At 37.7% G+C, this 21,786-nt stretch overlaps 1 protein-coding gene and 1 pseudogene across 4 annotated transcripts in view; both read left to right on the forward strand.

The window, feature by feature from the left end:
* POT1 (protection of telomeres 1) overlaps positions 3,539-21,786 on the forward strand; it is a 96,190-nt gene continuing 77,942 nt past the window's right edge. The window contains exons 1-4 of one of the 4 annotated variants that reach the window (XM_005673197.3): positions 3,539-3,654; positions 4,475-4,659; positions 11,656-11,728; positions 14,463-14,554. In XM_005673197.3, the coding sequence (XP_005673254.1) occupies positions 4,537-4,659; positions 11,656-11,728; positions 14,463-14,554 (288 nt within the window). In that variant the 5' untranslated portion in view covers positions 3,539-3,654; positions 4,475-4,536. Of the gene's footprint in view, positions 3,696-4,474; positions 4,660-11,655; positions 11,729-14,462; positions 14,555-21,786 lie in introns of all 4 variants that reach the window. The other 3 variants (XM_005673198.3, XM_013985634.2, XM_021078450.1) reach the window with 3 other exon arrangements.
* LOC106506793 lies at positions 8,888-9,304 on the forward strand (annotated as a pseudogene).

Consider the following 21,786-nt stretch of genomic DNA (forward strand, 5'->3'; position numbering starts at 1 on the left):
TTCATTTTGGTCAGTTACTTAGAATAACAGCACTGAATCCTTATATGTATGCTTTCCTTAATTAAAAAAAAAGCCGATTCTACTTTTAGTGCTCATTATTTATCACTGAGGATCTCACTTTTTCTTGAAAATTGAACATTTTTACATTGTAGATTTTGTACCAAAACTTTATTCTTTTCACCTTTAAAAATTATGGGTTGTAATAGCTATTACATTAATTGTTAGTCTTGGAGTAGCTTTTTATGCTGCTTCAATAGATGCCAAAACACAGTAATGGATAATTTTGGTATTATATGAGTTCAATGCCTTATCTAGTTGATTTGATCTCTTTTTTCCCCCTCTTATTATCTTAAATTATACTGTATATCATTTTCTTCATTTGTAGAACAAACTAATTACTTATGTGAGGGAAAGAAGTATAGGATCTGGAGCCCAGTGTATCCCCAGCTCAGCCACTATTGGGAGGTGGTAAAGAAGAAACAAAATCGGAAGTTACTCGTATTGCGTAGGGAGCATCTGGGTCCTGGAGTAAGTGCGAAAAATCACAACAACAACAAAAAAGGCAGTTATATACACTTATAAATTAAGAGCATGTGAGAGTGTTACCAAACTCAGGTTTGGCTGCTCCCCACTCAAGAATCCATTACTGAGAGACAAGTGTTGGTAAAAGGAAAGATAGCTTTCCACAGGAAACCAACAGTCCTGGGGAGAAGGTGGACCAAAGAACCAACTTCCCATGTTTTCCTCAGAGAATATGTAGGGAAAAGTGGAAAAAGTGCTGAGGAGAGGGTTTCAGGGTACATGATAAGTTCATGGACATTCTTCTGACTGGTTGGTAGTGAGGTAACTGGAATCACCATCATCAACTTTGTGACTGCAACTGGTCTGGGGTCTTCGTGCTTGCAGAACAGCATACAGTTAAGCTCTTCTGCCTGGTGGGGGTTTCAGTACCTGCAAAACATCTCAAAGGAAAGGCTCAAAACGTTGCTCCCTTGAGGAGGAACTAAAGGTTCTTGACTTTGTTTAATGACTAAACTAGTATTATTTTGTCCTGTTCAACTATTTTCTTTTGTCTCTGCATTTTATTTCTCTGCTTAAATTTATTCTTTGGCTAAAGTTGTTTGTTGTTGTTTGTTGTTGTTTTTCCAGACAAGCAGCAAGCAGAGCCCATGGGGCATTGGGGTGGGGGTGGGGGTGGGGGTGGGGGTGGAGCCTGTCCTAGGAAGACACGCTAGGGTCCTGCTAGGTTACAGTGGTATTAGGGGACCATTGACTGAAACTGCCCACTTAAGCATGGTCCTAGCTGCTTGCATGAGTTGTCTCTCAGCAGGAGGCCCTGATGAGAAAAATGGTGCTGCCCTGGAGACTGTGGGAGGAGCCAATAGGAGAGAGGAGACAAAAGGGAGGAGATGACCAACATCCCAGGATCCTTTGTGCCAGAATCCATCGTGGCTGAGAGGTGTGCACACCACCACGAAGGATCATGAGCCAGACCAAGTATGGTCCATGCAAGACAATTGACTAGAGACAACCTGGAAACTAACCCCATTCCCATGAAACCGGAGACTTCAAGCCATGTGGCAGAGCAGTTCTCCTAGTTTCCCTTACCCTGCTGCTGTTCTCCTGGGTGCTGCTTCCCAGTAATGTCTCTTGCCTTGTCAGCACCTGTGTCCTCAGATAATTCATTTCCAAATGTTAAACAAGAACCCAGTCTCAGGCCCTGGAAGGTAGCAAATTCTTTCTGCAACAGTAGCAAATTCAAAACGCTTTTTAAAAAGATGAGTAAGAAAGACTGAAAGTTTCCATTGGCGTAACAGCAAAGAGGTCTTAAATTCTCTTGTAAAGGTAGTTTCAGTGTAATAGGTTGGATTTGGGGGTGAAATGGAATGATGGAAGACAGAGGTGAGAAAAGAGAAACTTTTTTCCTGAACATTTATTCATTCAACAAATATTTAGCCCCTGCCATGTGCTGGACACTGCAAAGGCTTTATGCTTATAATAGTAAACAATTCTCCCTGCCCTTAGCAAGCTTAGACTGTGGAAGAATGTGTTTAAGTGCCAATGTAAATGTAAAAAATTAATAAACAGAATCGCTGATTAAATAAGAGTTGGGAGACCAGAAGGGGGAGCTCTCAGCCCCTCCTGACCTCAACAGTAGGAAAAAGACTCCTCTTCCCTGGCAAAGGCTCAGCCAGTGAGAAGCTATAGATTCTTTGCTTACTAAAACCTTCCCAACTTCCTTCTCCTCTCTGACACCTCTTTTTCTCTTGCCAGTTCTGGACTTAGATGTCTCCTCATGGTTGCAGACCCTGAGTTGCATTGCACTGCTGAATAAACCCATCTTTGCTGGAGCATTATCTGGAAAGCTGTTTGTTTCAGGTCAACACAAAAAATAAGAAGGAAAAGTTGAAAATATAGATTGAGAAGATATGTAATTGATGGCAGAGTGAGATGAACATGTCCAGGATTCAGAGCCAAGGTGGAGAAGTTCACTTAGGCAAGCAGTGGTTAACAAATCCAACTAGGAACCAAGAGGTTGCAGGTTCCATCCCTGGTCTTGCTCAGTGGGTTAAGGATCCGGTGTTGCTGTGAGCTGTGGTGTAGGTCGCAGAGGCGGCTGGGATCTATGCTGCTGTGGCAAAGGCCGGAAGCTACAGCTTGGATTAGACTCCTAGCGTGGGAACCTCCATATGCCATGGGTGCGGCCCTAAAAAAGACAAAAGACAAAAAAAGAAAGAAAGTTGGAACAAGGAGAGAGTCTAAGCCTTACTTAGCATAGTTTTCCTCAAACGGACAGCTGCTGACCTCAAAATGTAATTACCACTGGTTAATATGCTGCAAATGAATATAGAGGTGGGAGAGAAAGGGTAGACTAACACCAAGTGCTTCTTACTGTGAAAATTAGTTCTTTTAAATCTAGGTAGCTATTTCTTTATGCAAATGTATATGTACAGCAGATGTTTTCGTCCAAAATAGCCTTGGAAATATTTATGTAATTCTTTATTATAGGCTTGCACTGAGGTGGTTTCATTCAAATGATTGAAGGCATAAATAAGAAATTAGCAGGGGATTCACATTTAACATGTTAATTATAGCACAAAACCATAGCCCTATAACCAATAAAAAGCTTAATCAAATATGTCTGAAAAGAACATCACTCTTTGTAAAAACTGCATTTGAGAGCTTGCATTTAGGGGAAGAGAACAGGGGGCTAAATCACGAGCCCTGTCCCTAAGAGCTTCCGATCTACCAAACGGAATCTCACATCCTGCCCTGGTTTTTGCGAAGGCTTGTCGTTAGTTCCATGATTTAAGAATCGCACGGCCCAGCGTTCCTGGCTCCCCTACCAGCGCCTCTTGAGGGATAAGCGAGGGTGGGGCTGAGGGGAGTGGCGGGAATTCCAGAACCGTACCGCCCCCCCAGGTCCCCCCTGGCGCAGTATCCCCAACCATGCAACGTCCAGGGTATCTTACGCCTAGAAACGGCCTCGTAATTGGACTTGTCGGAAGAGACTGTGTACGCATGCGTGGGACTGGGTCTCTTCTCATGCGGGTGACGTCACCGGCGCGCCGTTGTAAACGCTTCCTAGTTTCTCTTTAGAGCGCGGGTGAGTCAATTTCCAAGTAGGTGTGGAGTTCGTTGCTTGGGTACAAGGTGAGTCCCTATCTGGATCGATATTATGAAAAAGGTACAAGGTGAGTCCCGATCTGAATCGATGTTATGAAAAGGCTGATTTAGTTTAGATTCAAATTCGGAGGAGTTGTTGCGGAAAAACCCTTCACAGTTGTCTTTCTCGGGAGCTTGCTCTGTTGAACTTGGCGTTTTGTGAGCAGCTGACAAAATTAATTAACCTGCGTCCCTGCCCTCACGCCGCTCCACTGGCTTGGGGAAGGTTGGCTCGCAACGCTAAAATTAAATATTTAATAAAATTAAATATTGCGTGTCTCGAGCAAGAACTTTGAGGAAAATGGTCGAAACTGCAATGCACAAGGCAACATCAGTTCAATAGCCGTTTCTTTCGATTGCATAGAAGCTGGAGGGAGGAGGTAACTGATATATATTTTGGAATAATAGCTTTGGTGCACAGTTTTTCTACACATTATTACAACTGCCAAAGAGGTTAAAAAGAAAAACAAAACTTTTAAACCCCGTTTCCTTGCCCGCATAGCTTGTACATTTTAAAGCACAGTGGTAAGGACAGTTGTTAATGCAGTTTTCGCAGATTCTAAAACTGGCTTTAAGAGGTGCTTTTTTTAATACAGAACTAAGTAGGAAAGAGTTAAGTTTCAATGCCTTAGGAGAACAGGTGAGTTGATCCTTGTAATGAAATTATAGAATAATCCACCCTTCCTTCTTCTTCACCATCAGTGTGACTAACTTACTTATAGGAATGGAGAAGGAAAACTAAATCAAAGAAGCTTAAAGGAAATTATTGACTATATTTTGGATAAAACACTGGTCTTTTTATTTTCAGCTGTAATCTATCAGTTTCCCTAACTGAATTTGCTTTCAACGGAGCTGTGAAGAAGATCTGATATGCCACTTGAATTAATCAAAGAAGTCAATGGAGTGCCTCAAGTTGATCTGCTAAGTAAATTACACAAAATAGATTTTAGATCCCTACAGCCAGATTGTGATTATAGCCAGAAATATATCCAGGTAAAACTTTTAATAACTCAGAATGGTTGTGTTTTGTTTTTAGCAGTTGGATCATCATGTGCCTAGGTGTAGTTTTTCTTTGAATTTCTCTTGTTTATAGGTAACTGAGCTTCTTGGATCCACAAGTCAGTGTTTTTCATCATATTAGGGAAATTATTAGCTCATTTTTCCTGTTTTTGTTTTTTTGTTTTGTTTTTTTTTTTTTTCTCTCACCATGTTATTTCTCTTTCCTTCTTCTGGATATCGGTTGCATGTGTGTTTGTATGCTGTGCACTTTTTTTTCCTTCTGGTCTTGGAAGTACTGTTTCTTTTTCTTCATTTCTGTTTTGTTTTTCGGCTGAGGATTTTTAGATTGCAGGGATCAAAACTGGTCCTTATGGATGCTAGTCAGATCCGTTTCCACTGAGCCACAGTGGGAACTCCTGTTTAGTGAATTTTTAATGTTATTGTATAGTTAAGTTTGGGACAAAGTTAAGAATAAGAAGGAGGTAACTGGTTTATTGTTAAAATGGGTCTGATAGTAAAAGAAGGAGAAATAATGCCACATTTCAGTTTTGCCCTTCTAATCGATTTCCTCCATGTAGATGTTTGTCTTTTATTCTTTTATTTTCCATTTTCCTGATAGTTTTTTTCACATGAAATAGTTTTACTTTAATAAAGTTCTGTGATTCTATTCCTTTTCTTTCATACAGATCATTAATACTAATTGTTACTGAACTGTATCTAATTTTTTCATCTCTTATTTTGTGTGTTTGATATGGAAGAATTTAGATGATACAATAGTTTGCTAATTTCTTATTTTACTCCTGACTAAGCAGTCTCCTGAATACCCATATTTATTTTCTTTTTTCCTTTCTAATATTAGTGAAATATTTTAAAATTCTAGTATTTTTACTAGTGTTACTATAATAAACCCTTTTAGATATACTTAAAATGTCAGCTTAAATTATTTTTTTTTTGTCTTTTTGTCATTTTTTTTAGGGCCATACCCTCAGCATATGGAGGTTCCCAGGCTAGGGGTTCAATTGGAGCTATAGCTGCCAGTCTACACCACAACGCAGGATCTGAGCCGCGTCTGAGACCTACACCACAGCCTACGGCACGCCAGATCCCTAACCCACTGAGTGAGGCCAGGGGTCAAACCCACATTCTCATGGATGCTAGTCGGGTTTGTTAACCACTGAGCCACGACGGGAACTCTGTTAGCTTTCTAACTTTCATGTCTGTAGATATCTCAAAAAATGTATTTATGTTTTTTGAATTTTATTAAATGCATATTACTGTGAAATTCGTTGTTTTTACCATACAGTTTTTTAAGTTTTCACAGTTGTATAAAAAACGTATAACTAAAACCGTAACTGAACTATAGAACAGTCACCCCCCCCCCACCCAGTGATAGTCATCTGCTACTCTAATTTCAATCCCTGACAGGCACTTTTGACCAGTTTTCTGAGAGTGTATTTTTTTGCATTTTAAGTATGTCATGACAATTTAATCACACAGCATGTAGCCTTTTTTTTTAAATTGAAATATAGCTGATGTACAGTATTATTTGTTGCAAGTATCAGTATGTAGCCTTTTGATTCTGGCTTCTTTCACTAAACAAGATACATTTTAGTTTCTCCAAGATTGTTGTGTATAGATAGTATTCCTTTTTATTTGTTGCTGGAATTCCATCACAGTCTGTTTATCCATTCCCTAGTGTAGCAGTATTTGGATTCTTTCCAGTATTTTGTAATGATGAATGAAGCAACTATACATTCATGTACTGGTTTTTATGTAAACTTAGGTTTTTATTTCCTTTGCATAATCAAGTAGTTCCTAAGAACAATGCATGATCCAGTGTCTAAGTTAGCCTGCTGCAGCTCAGTAGATTTGACTGGTCGGGAGACAAGGAGCCTGAATGCATTTAGACACAGGACAATGCGAACTTTATGTTGCATTGGTTCTCGTTGCCTCACCAAGTCCTACGGGGGCAATGCCTAGGTTCATAGTGTGCATGCAAGTATTGTGTCTGAGGGACACTGAGCAGAGAAAACTCATAATCTTATAAGGTGATAACAAAACATTTGTAATGTCTATATTCTTTTTTTGTCTCCTGAAAGCAGACATAAGATTTCTGGTGTAGAGGCCAACTGCTATTATTGCCCTCAGGAGTAATCACATCAGCCCGTCATCCCTCATCCCCTCATTGCCCTATTGTAAAGGCAGTACAGTGAGGGCTAGATGTTTTCCTGTGCTTATAAAGGGATTTTTTGCACTGGAGGAGAGGAACTTTGAAATGATGAATCTGGCAATTTATTTCAGTCAGCTGTCTTAACTTTACTCTCCCCTCCAGGAAGAGGGAGAGAAACCTAATTTGCCGGGTGTAAGTACATTATTTAGAGTGTGAAGAAAGTGTCTAGATTTCATCCATCCCTTATTGAAATATAAACACCTAACTCTGGGGACATAAATCTCCCTGAAAATCTCTCGCTATACAGTCATGTTTTAACTTCCAAAACTTGTTCTTTAACTCAGGTTCCATTTTTCTTTGCTCACTTCAGCTAAGGACAGGAGCAAATTTCAAACCACCTTTCTAATGGAATGACTTTGTTGTAGGTAAAACTGCCTACATAATATATAACTGAGGGCTGTGTGGTTAACTGAGGTGTTTTCTTAAACAGTTGACTTTTCTTATAACTACCCATAGAAGCAAATCACATTTGGGGAGAAAGGGGTAGTTTTTGCTATTAACACAAGAAGCACAATCTCAAGGGCGTGTTACAATTGTTGGGGTTTCCTTCAAGAAGAACATAGCTAAGTCAGGCAGTAACAGTTGATGCGGTCTCCCGTGTGACCTGCTAGCTAATCAGCCTCTGGGCCCCAATTCAGTCCCAATAATTCAGTTTAGTCCTTCTTTTCTGAGAGACTGCTTGAGGGCGTCCAGTTAAATGTCTTGCTTGTCCAGTTCACTTGCCCTGTAATTTGTGGACAAGATTTGGAGGTGTCTTAGATTGAAGGTACAGGACCTGGGTCTTGCCCTGCGGGTTGATGGTTAGAGCTATCAGATGAGGGTTATCGTTACTTACAAAGCTCCCTACAGTCTGTGAGAGCAGCCCCACTACCTTTTCCTTTGGGGTGAGGGAATGACTTCTGGAATAGTTATGAACGACAAAGATTATCAATGCTTTCCTCCCTCTATGCCTCCTGATGTTTAAGGAATTCCTTTCCCAGGTCCTAGGGCCCCTCCCCAGTGCAGGGTGCTTCTTTCTAGGTGGCTGGGTTTTTTGCTCTCTCTCCACCTTTATGAAATCAGTGTCCTATTCCAGTAACTGTTTTATCAGTCATCCCAAAGTCTCACCGAGAGCTTTCTTCCAGTTGGATCAGGTGCAAGAGTATCAAAAGCACCTGCTTTGAGTTTAATTTGGTTAATTTAATCTGGTTATGGTTATCTTGATACCTTTGTGTCTTGTTAGTATGTTGTCTTTTCTTGCTTTTATGTATGCCGCCTAGTTTGTGGTTGTAAGTGGTGTGTTTTGTGAAATGCAGTGGAAATTGAGGTCAGTAGTTTTTATTCCCAAAAAACCTGGAGGCCTTTTTGCTAGGTTTTCATTGTGGTGTTTTGAGTTAATTTTTAGTCAGGAGTTGAGCTAGATTGCAGATTTGTTGTTACTCTCATTACTTCAGTGTAGTACAGACCTTGAATTCCTCTAGAGTTAGTTTGTATTTAGGTTAAGGGTCTGGTTGCCCAGAGGGTGTTTCCGTTTGTCTCCCCACCTTTAGTTTTAGGCCTTCCCCTTGTACTTTGTCTCAGGTGAGGTTTCTCTCCCAGCTCTTGTGCTTCTGTTCTAGTGGTAGACCAGTTTACTTTAAAAACAAAACAAAATAAAAACACTTGTTGGCCTCGTGATGAATGGGTATCCTCTGTTGTGATTGAGCCTCAGTCATGTCAGGCAGTGTGTCCCTGAGTCTTGAGGGTGAGGCCTACCAAGTGATGCAGTGTAGGTCTTGTTATTATACCTATGTATCTATTGTTGCTCATCCCTAGAAGGGGAAGATGTTTTTTCTGTTTCCCTTATCAACTGCAGTGTGTTTTCACCAAAGCTCTAAGATTCAGATTTCTTGCCCTTCTCCCAACAGTTTAAAATCTTTGTTCTAAAAGAAAGATAGGGGTGTTCTCTTTCATCCAGCGGCTATAGAACCCACCCTGACCCAGACTATACTGGCAGCACAGTCCCCAGCCTTATACTGGTGTCATATGCGGGAGTCTGTGCTTAAGTAAGAAATTGGGCCTCACTGGAGACATTGAAGCAAAGATTTGAGGCCTACTTTTTCAGAACAGAAAGGAAACTCATTGCATCAGAAAAGGTGACTAATAAACGTACCAAGGAATATGGCTGCACAAATACCAGAATCTGATCAGATAAAATAGTATAAGGAATTTCTTGGAACCGACAATAAACTTACAGAAACCTGCTTTTTGGACTGTGTTAAAGACTTCACAACAAGAGAAGTAAAACCTGAAGAGAACACCTATTCAGAACATTGCTTGCAGAAATGTTTAAAAACGACTCAGTGAATATCCATGAGATTTCAGAAATATCATATTCAGCAGAGTGAAGCCCTGGCTGCAAAAGCAGGACTCCTTGGTTAACCACGATAGAGAAGTCCTGATGGATGGACTTTTGATGAAAAAGTGCCAACTACTGTTGCATTGGAAATGAGGATTCACCTGGTAGAATCCCCTGAAAGCAGTAGCCACCATGTTATACCATCTGTCATGACTGGCAGATGGAAACCACTGGAGAAACAAAATTGCTCTTTATCAGCAATAATCAAAATAGAAGGTCTTATTGTTCAATAAAAATAATAAGATGTAGCGCATGAGGCCTTAAGATTCAGCAGCTTGTTCAGTTGTTTAGAAAAATAAGCCATTGTTTTTTTGATTATGTCTGTTAATTTTAAAGCAGAATATGTGTTTAATCATGTATGAGATAGAAAAAAAATTATTACTGAAAGTGAAGTAAATGGAAATATCATTGAAAAAAAAATAAAAGAAAGATAGGGAAGAAAGCTCCAGTCAGGGTTTCCTGCTTTTCCTGAAGTAATTGCCACCACCTTTGCCCCACTCCTGGCCCATACCTTGTCAGGTTTGTGGAGAAAAGCTATAAGTGGGTTTGAATACCCCTTGTTTTTGTCATTCCCAGTGGTTCCATGTCTTTTCTTTAGTCCATACTTGGCCTTTAGCAACTCATTAAAAATTAGATGAATTTTTCTTAAAAGATGTCAGGCAGCATTTGCCATTTACCTCAGGTAAGCAAGGGCTTACCGCCCATCTCTCATTAGTGGTCTTCTCTTTCCCTTAGATTTCTGGTTGATTAGTTGCACTCTGACCTCAGCTTATTGGCCTCCCATCTCTCCCTAGAGGCACTTTCCTTTTCCTAGACTTCTGGTTAGTTGGATGCCTTCTGACTTAAACTCTGATGTGTCAAGATAAGTTTTGAAATTTGTACATTGTCCATCTTTTTGTGGCTCTTTTCAGCTTTCTGCTTCCTCGATGGAACTATTTACCTTTACCTTTTTTTTTGTTATTGGTTTTCGTTTTTTTTGTTGTTATTTTTTTTTTTCTCTTGTCTTTTTTGGGGCCGCACCTGCGGCATATGGAGGTTCCCAGGCTAGGGGTCTAATCAGAGCTATAGTCGCCGGCCTATGCCACAGCCACAGCTTCGTAGATCTGACCTGCGTCTGTGACCTACCCAACAGTTAGGCAACTCCGGATCCTTAACCCACTGAGCAAGGCCAGGGATTGAACCGGCAACCTAATGGTTCCTAGTCAGATTCGTTTCTGCTGCACCACGATGGGAACTCCTACCTTTACTTTTTTTTTTTTTTTTTTTTTTTTTTTTTTTTGTTGTTGTTGTTGTTGTTGCTATTTCTTGGGCCGCTCCCGCGGCATATGGAGGTTCCCAGGCTAGGGGTCGAATCGGAGCTGTAGCCTCCGGCCCACACCAGAGCCACAGCAACGCGGGATCCGAGCCGCGTCTGCAACCTACACCACAGCTCACGGCAACGCCGGATCGTCAACCCACTGAGCAAGGGCAGGGACCGAACCCGCAACCTCATGGTTCCTAGTCGGATTCGTTAACCACTGCGCCAGGACGGGAACTCCCCCTACCTTTGCTTTTGACTGAATCATTATGCACTGCTCATAGCCACATTTTAATTTTTTTCCTGTTTCCTGTCTTATAAATAAAATTGATGCATGAATATAGCTATTATTTTTTGTTAGCTGTGTCAAAGTCTAGAGTATTAGCATGGGAGATATGTGTTTAGGATCTATTTTTAAACTTTATTAAATTACATTTCTGTGTGGAAGTTTTCAGAGTCCTATAATGCTTTATTCATAGAATCATCAGATTTTAGATCTTGAAGAAATTGTAGCATCTATTCAGATTAAATGCTACATTTTGTTTGCGACTCTGAGCCACAACGGGAACTCCTGTTTGAGACTCTGATTAAATAACTTTTTTTAAGCTGACAGAGCTGGTTAGTTACAGAAGCATAACAAAAGCTAAACTATTGATTTGTCTACACTGTCCTTATTCATGAGAATATCATTTTCTACTTTTAAATTTTTAATAAGTTTAGTTTCTTCCTAGGAGCAAACTCTTCATTTTTTTTTTCATTACTGGAGAACAATAATACAGGTTAAAATGAAGCTGAGCTAGTTCATCTATAAAGTTGAGCTGGTTCATCTTTATCTGTGAAGTGAGGAATTAACATTATTTATCTAAAAAGATAGTTTAAGAAATTAAATTTTGAACCTAGAATGTTTTTAGGTCTCAATTTTTCTTTAAAAAAATTACTTTCATCATGTCTTAAAAATAATGACTTGAGCTTTGAGTTCTTGAAAAAAAGTATATTTCTTTAAAAAAATTATTCTGATTTTCACTCATATCTTGGTATTATAGTCTCTTTTGGTTTTTCTGGATAACTATTTTTCTCTCATTTCAGGGAAAACTTTCACTTATCTCTTCTTTAACTTATGGTGAAAACAAAAGAGCTGTTTTGAAGATTGGACTGCAAGGTAATGGTGTCCTCAGAGAGGAGTTGTTTATGGTTCTTCCTTATCTGTTTTCTGGAAGAGTATTGTATTACTTCTTCTGTGAATGTTTGTAGAATTCACTAGTGAAGCGAACTGTACCTGGGGATTTCTTTGTGGGAAAGCTTTTAATTATAAGTTCAATGGCTTTAATTGATGTAGGGCTATTCAGATTATTCATTTTTTTTCTCGAGTAAGCATTGATAGTTTGTGTTTCGAAGAATATTTATTTCATTTTAGTTGTCAAATTGGTATAAAATCATTCATAATATAGTTTTAATGTGCTTTTAATGTTGGTAGGGTCTGTAGTGATTTCTCATTTCATTGATTTGATAGTTTGTGATTTTCTATCATTTTTTCCCCTGATCATTCTGCCTAGAGAGTTACATTATTAATCTTTAAAATCAGCTTTTCTTTTCATTGCTTTTTCTCTATTTTTCCAGTTTTCAGTAACATTTTCTTTGTTAATCTGCTGTTAACTCCAGTCAGTGTACTATTAACTTCTATTATTATATTTTTTAACTCTGGAAGTTCAGCATGAGTTTTTTCATATCTGCCACTTCTCCTCATCTGTTTTCTTTTCCTTTCTTAAACATGTAATTTTTTTTTTATTTTTTATTTTTTGGTCTTTTTAGGGCCACACTTGCAGTGTATAAGTGTATAGAAGTTCCCAGGCTAGGGGTTGAATCGGAGCTGCAGTTGCCAGCCTACACCACAGCCACGGCAACACCAGATCTGAGCCACATCTGAAACCTATGCCACAGCTTACAGCAATGCCAGATCTTTAACCCACTGAGCAAGGCCCAAGATCAAACCTGCACCCTCATGAATACTAGTCAGGTTCTTAAGCCACTGAGTCACAATGGGAACTCCCTTAAATATATACTTTTAATAACTGTTCCAAAATCCTCTCTAGAAATCCAATTAATCTCTGTCATTTCTGAGTTATTTTCTGTTGATTCCCTGCTGCCCACCCCCGCCTTTATGTGCTTTTCCTTTCTGCATGGTTGGTAGTTTTTCACTGGATGCTGGATATTTAGGATATCAAATGTTGGATTTATTTGTCATCCTTTAAATATTTGTCTTTGAGCTATTATGGAATCAGTTTTATCAGCTTTGTTAGGGTGGGCTGAGAGCAGCCTTTATTTGGGGGCTCATTTGGCCTTATCACTAAGGAGATGTTGTTCTAACAGTTTTACTGTGTGTTTTGTGTATGAGGATTCCACTCTGTTTTGTTGGAACCAGAACAGTTCAGAGCCTTTTTGAGTCTCAGGATTATTCTGCGTATTCCTTTCAAGTGATTCTTCCTCTTCCTGGAATACTCTCCTCCTGCGTGTTTAGAGATCAGTACTCATAAAGACCTGAAGGCATTCACCTCCAGCTCACTCTCTACATGTACCACATTCTTCCTTTTAGTGCTCTGTCCTGCAAATTCTAGCCACCTTGCTGCCCTCAGATCTGAACACTTCTGAATTCAGTCAGGCTACTGGCCTTTCTTTGGATTCTACCTCCATTTTCTGCTGCCTAGAAACTCTCTACAGGAAGTAAGCAAGGACTACTGCTTTGTTTTCCTTTTTAAAGAGATTACTTTCCTGCATTTTCTGTGGTCTAGTGTCTGAAAATTGTTATTGTTATTTCATATTTTTTTTCCTTAGTTTTCTAGTTTCTTTAAGGCTGGAGAATAAATAGTCTCTGTTAATCTTTCGTGGCCGGAAGATATCTGATAGGTCATATAAGTTATTAAAGAAGTATGTTATATTTTGATTAGAAGCCACTATATTTTTTATTTTTTAGGATCATTACTGTTTCAATTCATATATATGTACTTGTTTTAAAGAGTTGGATGAAAGAGGTAAGTGACAGGAGGCAGTAGGCAGATGTGTGATAGTTGTTTCATTGCTAGATGATAGAATAACGGACTCAAGAGTTGTAAATTACACAAATAAGACTGCAGATTTTTGAAGGATCTTTCATGAACTTCATAGATGCTTGAAACTATAATATGATGGCAGTTTCTTGGAGTGTTGAATGTTTGGAAGCTGATGTGAATGAGACCTCCTTCAGATGACTTAGTAATTGCGTCTTAGCATTTGGCTTTGCTTCAGTGATTCTAGGTGGGTGACCTCTGGAGAATGAAGATTAGGGAGATGCTCTGCCAGAGCCTAAATATCCAAATTATTTTCCTTGTAGAATGTTCATTTCTTATTTTCAAGTAATTTTCTTCATCACAATCACAGATTGCTTGTCTTTACACACACCCTCTTCAATATATGGCTGCTAGGGGATGACACACTTGGTCTAGGTTAAAACTTAATGTATTGATAATTGTAGCTTACTAGAATGTAAAAATTAAATATTTGGGGAGTATTACATTATAAAAATTGAGTAATTGTATCTTATTCAATTTCTCTTGATTATAAACATGGGAAAATAAATAGAAAATGGTCATTATGTGATGTTAATGTGGTATTTACAGAAATATATAAAACATATTTTAGTTGAAACTTGTAATTTTTGTTTTAATGCCTAGTAGCATTCTGTATATTGTTTTTGCAATAAGGTATTAGAGTAAACTAAAAGTGAATTATAAATGTTTTAAGAACTCTTCTTCATAATTTCATTTTGAAGTATAGATTTTGTAATTGAGTTGTCAACAAATTTCTTGTATCTATAGAACTTTTATATCTAAAGTAGTTTTTTTCTGTTTGTTTCTCCATAGAACAGGAAAATTCAAATGCGGAGATCAACACCATCAACATACTACTTTTTGGAAAACTAGCGAAAGACTGTGCTAAAGTTTTCTACGATGGGGTAAAATATATTTATACTACTTTATTGTTTTAGAAGTGGATTTAGAATTAATTTTTAGTATTTAGTAGAATGTCTTAGAAGATATGTACATTTTCTCATTTAATTAAAAAATAATTCTTCTAACTAAAAAATAATATGAGCTGTAACTATATTTGTAGTATCTTATATATAATTGTTTTAAAAATAAATGTCTGCTGAATCCTCAAGAAGATATCAAACCCAACCCAACAGCATATTAAAAGGAGTAAACACCATGGCCAAGGAAGATTTATCACTGAAACAAAGTTTGATTCAACATAAGAAAATCACTCATTGTAATATATCACATTAATAGAGCAAAGGGAAGAAAAAAACATAAATGGTCATCTTAATTGATGCAGGAAAGGTGTTTGAAAAATTCTACACATTCTCATAATCAAAATACTCAGAAACCTAGAACTGGAAAGGAGCTTCCTTGATATAATAAAGATCAGTTATGGAAAAACCCAGAGCTAACATTATACTCAGTAGTGAAAAGCCAGAAGCTTTCCTCCTAAGATTAAAACAGGACAAGAATTCTTGCTTTCACCACTGCTATTCAGCATTGTACTGGAACAGAGCAATTAAATAAGGAAGCAATAAAAGACATCTGAGTTGTAAAGGAAGAAGTAAAATTGTCTCTATTCTCAGATGACATGATCCTATATATAGAAAATCTTAAAAGAATCCACAAGAAAGCTACCAAGACTTAATACATGAATTGAGCAGTTTTGCAGTTTACAAGATCAACACACCAAAATCAGTTGTGTTTATGTACACCTACAGTGAACACTCTGGAAAGGAAATTATGAAAACAGGTCTATGTATGATAGTGTCTAAAGGAATAATATATCTAGGAGTAAACTTAACCAATGAGGTGAAAGACTTGTGCACTGAAAGCTAAGAAACATTGCTAAAAGAAATAAGGTGAGACCTAGCTGAATGGAACGACCTCCATGTTCTTGGGTAGGAAGACTAAATGTTGTTAAGTTGTCAGTACTACCCAAAATAATCTATAGAGTCAAAGGAATCTGAATCAGAATTCCAGTAACTATTTTTGTGGAAATGGAAAGGTCTGTCCTCAAACTCCTAGATTTTCAAGGGGCTCTTAATAGCAGAACAATAGAAAAAAAATAATAAAGTCATGCTTCATGATTTCAGAACTCACTACAAATATAAACAACAGTGTGGAAATGGCATAAGGTTAGGCTTATATATACACCAGTGAAATACAATTAAGGATCAAGTAATAAGCCCATATATCTATGGGTAACTAATTTTTGACAAGGATGCCAAGTCCCCTCAATGTAAATGACAGAGCCATTGTTGAAAACAGTATGGCATTTCTGTAGAAAAACTAAAAACAGAAATATGGTATGACCCAGCAATTCCATTATTAGGTATATACCCAAAAGAATTGACAACAGACAGTTAAACAAATATTTGTATGCCAGTGTCCATTGCAGCATTATTTATAATGCCCAAAATGTGGGCGTAAATAACCCAAGAGTCCATCAGTAAATGAATGGATGAACAATATAGTGTGTATGCACAATGGAGTATTATTCAGCCATAAAGAGGAATGAAATTCTGTAATTCCCTTTCTGGCCCAGTGGTTTAAGAAACCAACTAGTATCCATGAGGATGCAGGTTCAATCCCTGGCCTTGCTCAGTGGGTTAAGGATCCAGCATTGCCATGAGTTGTGTAGGTTGCAGACACTGCTCAGATCCCACGTTGCTGTGGCTGTGGTAGGCTGGCAGCCACAGCTCTGATTTGACCCCTAGTCTGGGAACTTCCATATGCCACAGGTATGGCCCCAAAAGACAAATTAGTAAATATTCTTTAAGAATCATATGACAATTGTTAATCAACTATGCTTTAATTTAAAAAATAAAGTTAAAAAATCATATGACATCTTTGATATTAATTGGAGATTCTCTAGCTATTTGCAAAACCAAATTTGGCCATTAATAATATTGAAGCATAGAGCTATTAAACATATTGTTGAGTCATTGATAAGTCTCCAGATAAGTTGTTTAGAGTTAGACAGTACTTCTAATATGATGTTGAAGGAATATTAGATGTATGGTTTCAATCCTTTTTGATTTATGGTTATTACCAACAAGCGATATGTGAAAACATAAAGGTTTCTGCAAAACCACACAATCAAATGAAATTGTCTATATTCTTTCTCTTTTTATTTACATTCCTTTAGGTTCAGTAAACATTTATTAAGGACTGACATTTTGCTTGACCCTGTGCTAGGCTCTGGAGAAACCAAAAAGAAATAGGACACAGTGTTTGACCTTATGGAGCCCTCTCTAGCTATAATAGAACTGCAGTCGCAGCCTCAATAAACTGAATCTGCCAGGATTTGGGGAAAAACATCAAACAGTAGACATTTGGATTTTCAGGGGGACATTTTATTGGTCTTTAGACTTTTTATCATGGAAATTTTCAAATGTATATATAAATGATGAGAATTAGGTAAAAAATGTTCATTTACCCATCATCTAACTTCAGTAGTTACTGGCTCTTATTTCATCTGTTTCATCTACTTATTTTACTACCAGAGACTATTTTGAAGCAAATTTCAGGAATTATATAATTTAAACCATAAAAATTTCAGTATGTAAAAGAAAAAGAATCCTAAAATTATATCTGTGTGTGTTTATATGTATGAGTACATTCCATAGCACTGAAATATTAACATCAGCTTTTATAAATCATGAAATATCATCTATGTATTCATGTACACACACATACATATCTGTATGTCTTCGTGTCTGTATATACACATAAACACAATTTCATCATTATGCCTAAAATAATAGTAATTCATGTATATAATCAAATATCAAGTCAGTGTTCCAGTTTTCCTGATAACCTCATGAATTGTTTTTCCATTTATTTTCTTCTTTCAGGAGGAGACTAAGGTAGGGAAATCAGTGTGAAGAGCTTAACAGTAATCTAGAAGTTATCATGGATGTATAAAGACCAAAACTAAAGCATTGGTTGAATCAACAGAATTTATTAGTTGTATATGTGTTTGTGTTTATAGGTTAGAGAAAAGTAGTTTTCAGTTTTTGAGATAATATATAACACGTAAGTCTGTGAGAACATTTGATCCTTAATTTCTGAAGTCAAATTTTTTAAATTCCTGAGCAGTAATTTTTCCCACTCTTTTCTACATTAAGTAAATAATTGAATAAAAGCAGCTATCTTCTGTTATTACCTCTTCCCTAAAAATTTTGTTAATCTAGTATAGCATATGGGTCTGTTGGTTCATTTGATACTATGAAGTGTGTGGCCTGAGGAATTAAACTTGGTCACTTGGGAAGGAATTCATCCATAAGTATAATCTGAAATATATTCTTATTCCTTAAGAATTGCTGGGTTTGTTTGGGGGGGTTTTTTGTTTTTATTTTTTTAATTTTAATTTTTACTTTTATTTTACTTTTTAGGGCTGCACATGTGGCATATGGAAGTTTTCAGGCTAGGGGACAAATCAGAGGTGCAGCTGCCAGCCTCTGCCACAGCCACGGCCATGTCAGATCCAAGCTGCGTCCACAGCCTACACCGAAGCTCACAGCAATGCCAGATCCCCAACCCAGTGAGTGAGGCCAGGGATCGAACCTGCATCCTCATGGTTATTAGTCAGGTTCATAAGCCATTAAACCACAGTGGGAACACCCTTGATGTTTTTTTCTTTTTTTTGAAAAAGCATTTAAATTCTATATTCTAAATTATTGAGGGAAATATTGTGGCAGATTTAGCAAAAAATGCAAGGTTTTTTTGGGGGTTTTTTTTGTTTTTTTTGGGGTTTTTTTGTGAAATAGTTGCCTGCCAAAGTCTACTTTAATCAGAAAATCCCTTTTTGTTGCTGATGTAGTCAAATGAGCACATAAATACGTGGATTGTGTGAAAGTTTACAGTACTACTTGGGACCTGGTTTTCTCATGTCAGAATATTTTTAGTTCTTCTCTATACAAGGCTTGAACAACATCTTGTAATACCTTTAAGTTTCTTTCTCTTTATCAGCTGAAAGGATTCTAGTGGTTAGTATAATATCTAGTAATTGATGAGTGGTGTGGCATTTGTGCATTTAGGTGAATTACCTGCATGATTATAACAGTGCTAGGAATGAGGAGTTGTCTAGACTGATTGTCAGCCATTATGCGCAGGTATATGGCAATAAAAGTTAAATAATTCTGTAGAAAATGGTATATAGCTGTTGTTTGGAGCTTTCCAAGACTGCCTTGCCATTCCAGCCCAGGTAGCCCTGAGGTGAAGTACTGTACTCCCCCTCTTCCTTCCCTGCACGCCCCCTGGGGAAGTGGGGACCTCTCCTCCGATGGTGGAGTTGGCCTTCTGGTGGGTAAATACTCTGGCCCATCTGGTGCTCTGAAGTTGTCCATCTGTTGTCTTTGTAGGAACCCCTGTTCTTTACCCTACTAGTCTTTTGCATTTTATATATTACTTCTGAGTACATCTCTGTTTTTTAAAGAATTTAAGAGAAGTCGCATATATTCATCAGTCATTTCTGCATGTATTCAAGAATTTATTGAACACCTATTATGAGCCAGGCCTTGTGCCTATGCACTAGTGATCCACAAAAAACAAAGTTCTTGTCATAATACAGCTTACTTTCTAGTGGAGAAAAACAGACAGTAAGCAAATGAATAAATACATACTCTTTCAGGTGGCAAACAATACTATGGAGAAAATAAAGCAGTGGAAGAGAGAGAGATGTGACAAAGGGAAGGGAGGAAAAATGTATTTATCTGGTGGTGAAGGAAAGACTGATAAAGTGCAAATGAGCAGAGACTTGAAAGAAATGAAGTAATCCTTCAAGTTTTTGGAGTAAGGTGTTCTATACCAGGAATTAACAAGTACAAAGGCTCTGAAGTACGAGGGCACATTCCAGACACAGAAATGTCCGAATCCCAGCAAGTATGACCTGGAGCAAAATCCCTTAACTCCATTCAATCTTTTTTTTTTTTTTTTAACCTGTCAAGATAAAAAAATATTTTTAAATCTTAAATTTAAAAGGTTAACTGGAGTTCCCGTCATGGCTCAGTGGTTAATGAATCCAACTAGGTACCCTGAGGTTGCAGGTTCAATCCCTGGCCTCGCTCATTGGGTTAAGGATCCAGCGTTGCCATGAGCTGTGGTATAGGTCGCAGACCTGGCTCAGATCCTGCATAGCTGTGGCTGTGGTGTAGGCTGGAGGCTACATCTCCAATCTGACCCTTAGCCTGGGAACCTCCATATGCCGTGGGGTGCAGCCCTAAAAAAAGCCAAAAAGACAAAAATAAATAAGTAAATAAAAGATTAATTAAAATAAATGAAATTTTTAAAAAATCTTACCTGCCTTTCTGGATTGTCGTCAGGATTAGAAATAAAATTTACTACTGGCATTTACTATGAACTCAGTATATGACATTATTATTGCTCTTGTTCCTTTTATTATGTCATTGTAACTAGATGTATCCTTAGTGAGGAAGAGCAGGGTGGAGGAAGAACTGCACCTGAGCCCAGGAATTTGGCTTCTGGTCCCTGCTTTTCCACCAGTTAATTATTAGATTTTGAGTAACCAATGAATTTATGCAGATCTGGATTTAACCAAATATAAAATGAGGGTGTTGGATTAGCTGAGAATTCTGAATGGTTCTGTCATACACTATAGAGTTTCAGAAATAGTGATATTTATAAATAATTTGGAGAACTTGAGAAATGGTGCTAATTCTTGTAAAACCTGTCTATGGAGTCTAGACTAACAGTCTCTTCCAAGGAAACTGTCAGAGCATCTACTTTTTTTTTTTTCTTGTGTTAAGAATTTGGGGGATACATTGCCAAATTCAAGTTTTGTCTTTTTTGCTGAAGTTTCTGTAAAGAAGTGGTAAATGAGTTAATCTTTTCCTAATTTATAATTTGAACAAGGAAAAGAAGAATAAGTGTGGTGATCTTTTTCTCTGTGAAAAGCTGTTCTTAAATCAGTGCTATGTCTTAAAGATCTCACTTTAGAATTTGAGAAAGCAAGGTAGTTGCCATGCAATTCATGTCCTAAAACTCCTAGGATAGTTCAATAGACTGTTTCTCTCAAAATGATAACTAGAGTAATTTTGAATGCAATTTTAAAAATTTTTATTGAGATATAGTTTTGATATGGTTGGTATAGCACCATGGAGTTCTAGAGGCAAGTATGCTAAAATATTATTATCTGACAATCTTATCAGGAAAGGGGACTAGGAAATAAAGTATATAGAGCCTGTGCGTGCCTGCGTGTGTGTGTGTGTGTGTGTGTGTGTGTGTGTGTGTGTGCGCGCGCGCGCGCACTTGAGGCCATTTAGGTAGGGTAGGATTCAGTAGCTCTATATAGCTATTTTGATGAGGCACTTTTGTGGGTGGCTCTGGTAAAGACCTATTTTTACTTATTCCTTATTATTCTTTCCCTTGAAGGCATGACTTTATTTCAACTTTGTTAAAATAATTAGTATTTATGATGACAGTTCTAAATTATTAAGAATTCAGTATTTAAGAAGACCCCAAATTATACCATTTTTTAAGGAAGATACTCTTCAGAAATGATGAGAGGATAAGGGAGGAAGAGATAAAATGAAAGTGACAATACTAAGTAAGTGTTTAATAGGCAAAGATTCACTTATTTAGAAAGATAAGTTACATATTTTTCCTTTGAACTAGAAAACTATTATAATACTTGAGATGGGGAAAATGAAAAAAATCAGTTTAATAAGTTGCATGTAGATACTAAGTTATAACAGCCATTTTCTCTGACTGCCTATCCTTTTTTTTTTTTTTTTTTTTTTTTTTTTTGTCTTTTTGCCATTTCTTGGGCCGCTTCCACGGCATATGGAGGTTCTCAGGCTAGGGGTCTAATCTGAGCTGTAGTCACCGGCCTACACCAGAGCCACAGCAACGCGGGATCCGAGCCACGCCTGCAACCTACACCACAGCTCACAGCAACGCGGGATCCTTAACCCACTGAGTAAGGCCAGGGATTGAACCCGCAACCTCATGGTTCTTAGTCGGATTCGTTAACCACTGCGCCACGACGGGAACTCCTGCCCATCCTTTAAAAAAACAAAAACAAAAATAAGTGTATTAACTTCTCTAGGCTGCTAGGTATGCATAGGCAAGTTTGCTATAATGCATTGAATTAGAAATATTTTGTTTTCATGGGTTAAAGAAT

Source organism: Sus scrofa, chromosome 18, assembly GCF_000003025.6.
Source record: "Sus scrofa isolate TJ Tabasco breed Duroc chromosome 18, Sscrofa11.1, whole genome shotgun sequence".
Taxonomy (NCBI): domain Eukaryota; kingdom Metazoa; phylum Chordata; class Mammalia; order Artiodactyla; family Suidae; genus Sus; species Sus scrofa.